This window comes from Anarrhichthys ocellatus, unplaced genomic scaffold (assembly GCF_004355925.1).
Source record: "Anarrhichthys ocellatus isolate YVR2014 unplaced genomic scaffold, GSC_Weel_1.0 scaffold12, whole genome shotgun sequence".
NCBI lineage: Eukaryota > Metazoa > Chordata > Actinopteri > Perciformes > Anarhichadidae > Anarrhichthys > Anarrhichthys ocellatus.
Window position 1 is genome coordinate 4335453 of NW_022280042.1, and position 4007 is coordinate 4339459.

Genomic DNA, 4007 nt, shown 5'->3' on the forward strand with positions numbered 1-4007 from the left:
GTGTGTGTGTGTGTGTGTGTGTGTGTGTGTGTGTGTGTGTGTGTGTGCCCCCAGATGGTGAAGACACTGAATTCCTGAGTGCAGTAAGGAGTGTTTGTCTGAAGTCAGGCCAAGAAGACACTCTGAACATCCACTACCTGCCCTTCTGCCCAAGCACCAAGTACTGCTCTGTGCTGCTAGTTTGCCCGCAGGTCAGTGTTGAAAGAAATCTTCACATTGAAGATTTTATGTGTGCAAACAAACATGCTAATTGTTTGTATGTCGGTGCAATTACATTTGTCTACAAGACGTTTCAGTAAAGTGCAAAAATGGGGAATGCTTTGAGCCAGTACCAAAAACCGGTTGCTACAGACTGTAATAACAAAAATCCTTATTCGTAACACAGTGTCATTTTGTGTCAGGAATCAGGTACATGCATATAGAGATGGAATTGAATCAGTAGTGTGCTTATCTCTAACCACACACTGGTATAAACGTGTTCAGTAGCATTGTGTGTGCTGCAGCGCCCCTAGCTGGTCATGCAACAGCAGTAGCGTTGTTTAAGAAGGGAGTTTCCCTCAGAGCTCATGAGGCAGTGCGACCGCTTCAGCTGCCGCAATTAATAGTATAGCTGTTCGGACACCGTCTGTGAGTATGTTGTTTGATCACTTTTTCGTATATTATTAGAAGAATATAGTTGCCGTTCTTTGGGTTACTGAAAAATGCAAGTAAAAGGGAGTTAATTGATAGCTACCTTAGCTGTAAGCTATTTAGTAGCTAGCACTGCTTCGCATGTTACTCAGCAGTTTCGGTTTCTAGCCGTGGCGGTCCGCGAGCCCGTGGAAAGTAACGCTGAACTCTGTGTGCGGGCACGTGACGTGGAACGTCTCATGCAGTTGTCCGATAGGGCAAGTATGAAATAAATGTAATCTATGTTAGGGGCCGATATTTAGTTAAACAAATGCGATAGGAAGATCACCGCCTATGCAACGTTGTGCATTGGCATGAGTAGAGCTAACGTCAATTAGCTGCTAACGTCAATTAGCTGCTAACAGCTACAGCACTCACGGATAATGGAGCTAACGGTTGCATTGAGTTACATTATGGTGCATTCAGGCTCCAAACAGTAAACATGAGTATTGGGCGAAGGCACATTACAACGTCATCGTGATGTGTTCAAATGTAATCTTGTAAAATTTAGATTTTGGCGAGAAATTTGAATAAATACAGTTGTTTGAAGGAGATATTTTCAAAGGAATATAAAATTGATATAAGAGATGGAGCTATGACCTGGTTAACTTCCTAACACTAGCTTTATGCAGCTGATAAATCATCATTAAAACTACTAATGTCATCATCTCAAAAATGTTTATTCTCAGCAAATATTTAAATTAAAATATAATATTTTTTTTCTAATCTTTTGAATAGCATGAGTTAGTTTATAGATGACAATAACCAAGTAAAAGGATAATTTGTTGAATATTTGTCGGGTTGTTTTGTCCAATTGTCCAAATCCTTGTTAAAATCAGTTTTTTTTAATTAATAGGCCTACATTTTCCCTTTTGTCTCTGTGTGTCCCTCTAGGTGGGAGATATGGTCTATATGGTGAAGGCCACAGCAGAGTTGCCTCTTCCTTCCCCTTTCACTGCCTGGCCCAGTTCCAACATAGTCTCCATCCCCTGCAACTCTGGTAGGAACCCTGTCCCCCCAAACATCACCAATTATCATTTAATCATGAAGTATTTGAATGTGGATTACTTCACTGACGTTTCTCTCCACCAATAGAGCCAGCTGTGTGTGTGACAGTACTAAGCCTACAATGCAAGGTGGGGCAGGTGTGTGAAGAGTTGGTGCGCGCGCCGCTCATCAATATGGCCCGGGAGCTAGCTCTGATCATCTGGGGTCAGTACAGCATGAGCGCTGATGAACACAGGAGGCGTAAACTGACGCATTCTTTGCACAGCAGCACCGTGAGGGCAGCCACGGCTGTGCGCAAGCTCGTCAAACATCAGGTACATTCTCACCCAGGCAGGATCCTGGAATGTTTTCTTTGTTGTTTACCAGCTGTCCCTCTGTTTCCTCTTGTCTCTTGTTAGGCCCAACTGTTGAGAGATGTTCACCACAGTAAAGGAGTAGAATACAGCGTGGAGGTTTCTTTGCCACAATACTTTGCTTTACCCAGCAATGTTACAATACCTATAAAGGAAGACAGCAACATATCATGGGAGAATCCTGCAGGTACACACACACACAAAAAGAATGTAGTATGATGTGTGAGTAGCTGGAATGAATGATGCTGCAGAGGTGGAATAGGAGACCCCAAACTCTCCTGTGCACTCACTTTTGTTTGCAAACTAAGTCTCTCGTTGTGTTTATCTTAACATATTGTAAAACGTTTATAACCCTACTGTAATAAACATTAAGGTAGTAAATGTCTGACCTTCATCTTACTGATAATTAGTGTCTCCACTTGTCCTATAGGGAGTCAAATGTACACATTGTTAAGCATAATGGTTTTACATTGCGCAGACAGCAGCGCACACACAACATATAGTTGCAATTGTGGTCCATGGGGCGGGTAAACTTGGGCTACTCAAAATATTAAGGGTTCCTCCGGGCGGGCGGGTCAAAAAGTGATGAAGCAGCATTCATTGTAAGTTATTAATAACTTACAGAAACATTGAGAGAAGGGAAGAGAAGGTTGAAAGTGCACCGTCACTCTTGCTCCCCCTCTTTCTCTCTAAAACACAGAAATACACACACACAGCGAGCGCTGCAGCACTCAGTTCTTGTCTCTGTCCACCTGACAGTTGTGCTACTTTAATGCATAAAGTTGGTTGTTTGCCAGTCGGGTTTGGAATCGGCCAATAAATTTGCAATCGGTGCATCTCCACATGTTATTTGTTTATGTAACTGTCAAAACTTCTCCTGTCCCTGAGTCTCCTTATCCCTCTGTCGAACAGATTGTGGCTGTGTGGACATCCCAGTACGGTTCCAGGCGGACTCTGTGGGGCAATTTACATGTCAGGTGGTCCTGAGGTCCTGGTGTGACACCAGGGTCTATGTGCTAGAGGCGCTGGTCACTTCACAGGTAGATACCAGCTGGTATTGGAGCTTAGTAAACCTGTAACAGGTGCATTCATTATCCCTGGTTTGCTTGTTGGTTCATGTGGTTAATGGTTAATGTTACTGAATGTCATTTGTGACAACAGGGAGGATCCGTCCACTTGGACTTCAGTTCGCCTGCTCACCGCTCACTCACGCAAGACATACCACTGGTGAGGAGCAGGAGAGATGCATTACTCAGTCTGTGTGTGTGCTGCTTATTAACGGCTTTCCTAGAAGCATTTAATTAATTATGACTCATTTTAGATGATACTTGGAAGAGAGTGGTAATCCTGAATCGACAGCAACCAAAAAGCATGTTCGAACTGAATCTTTGACAAATGATATCACTTGACCAAAGCTAACACATTTAAAGTTTGTGGTTAAAAAAAGTAGATGATGGAAGATTGCTTTCAACATATTGCCAAATGTTTAATAATCGTGAATAAAGTAAAATGATCATGCTTATGTATCATCTCTCACAGCACAATGAGACCCATCAAGACTGGAAAATACAAGCTGAGGTGTGTGGTGAAGGATTCTCCGGCCCAAAGACTTTGGATGTGCTGGCAGGGACAAGAGCCTGCTACCCACTCACCTTTCAGCCTTCTGCACAACGCATTGTCATGGTAATGCCATTTTTTTGTTGTGGTTTCATTGTGTCCATCTTTCTTTGTGTTTTTCTTGCTTGTTTTCTGTCTTTGTCACATTCTTGCTATTTAACCTCCTGGCATTATTTACACTTTCTGTACACATTTTGAATGTGAAACTGTGCTGCTGCTCGCATTTGTGTGTTGTCTGCACAGATGCTGCTGCTGAGATGTTAAAAAAAAAAAAGTGGTAGAATTCGATTCCCGGCCAATGCAAACACATTTTTGTGTGTGTGTGTGTGTGTGTGTGTGTGTGTGTGTGTGTGTGTGTGT

General features: G+C 42.7%; 1 protein-coding gene across 1 annotated transcript in view; it reads left to right on the forward strand.

The window, feature by feature from the left end:
- Positions 1-4007, forward strand: part of LOC116386320 (cilia- and flagella-associated protein 47) — a 40421-nt gene that overhangs the window by 20107 nt on the left and 16307 nt on the right. The window contains exons 45-51 of the mRNA XM_031852432.1: positions 55-191; positions 1564-1669; positions 1765-1991; positions 2076-2217; positions 2943-3070; positions 3192-3257; positions 3570-3713. Of these exons, the coding sequence (XP_031708292.1) occupies positions 55-191; positions 1564-1669; positions 1765-1991; positions 2076-2217; positions 2943-3070; positions 3192-3257; positions 3570-3713 (950 nt within the window). The remainder of the gene's footprint in view (positions 1-54; positions 192-1563; positions 1670-1764; positions 1992-2075; positions 2218-2942; positions 3071-3191; positions 3258-3569; positions 3714-4007) is intronic.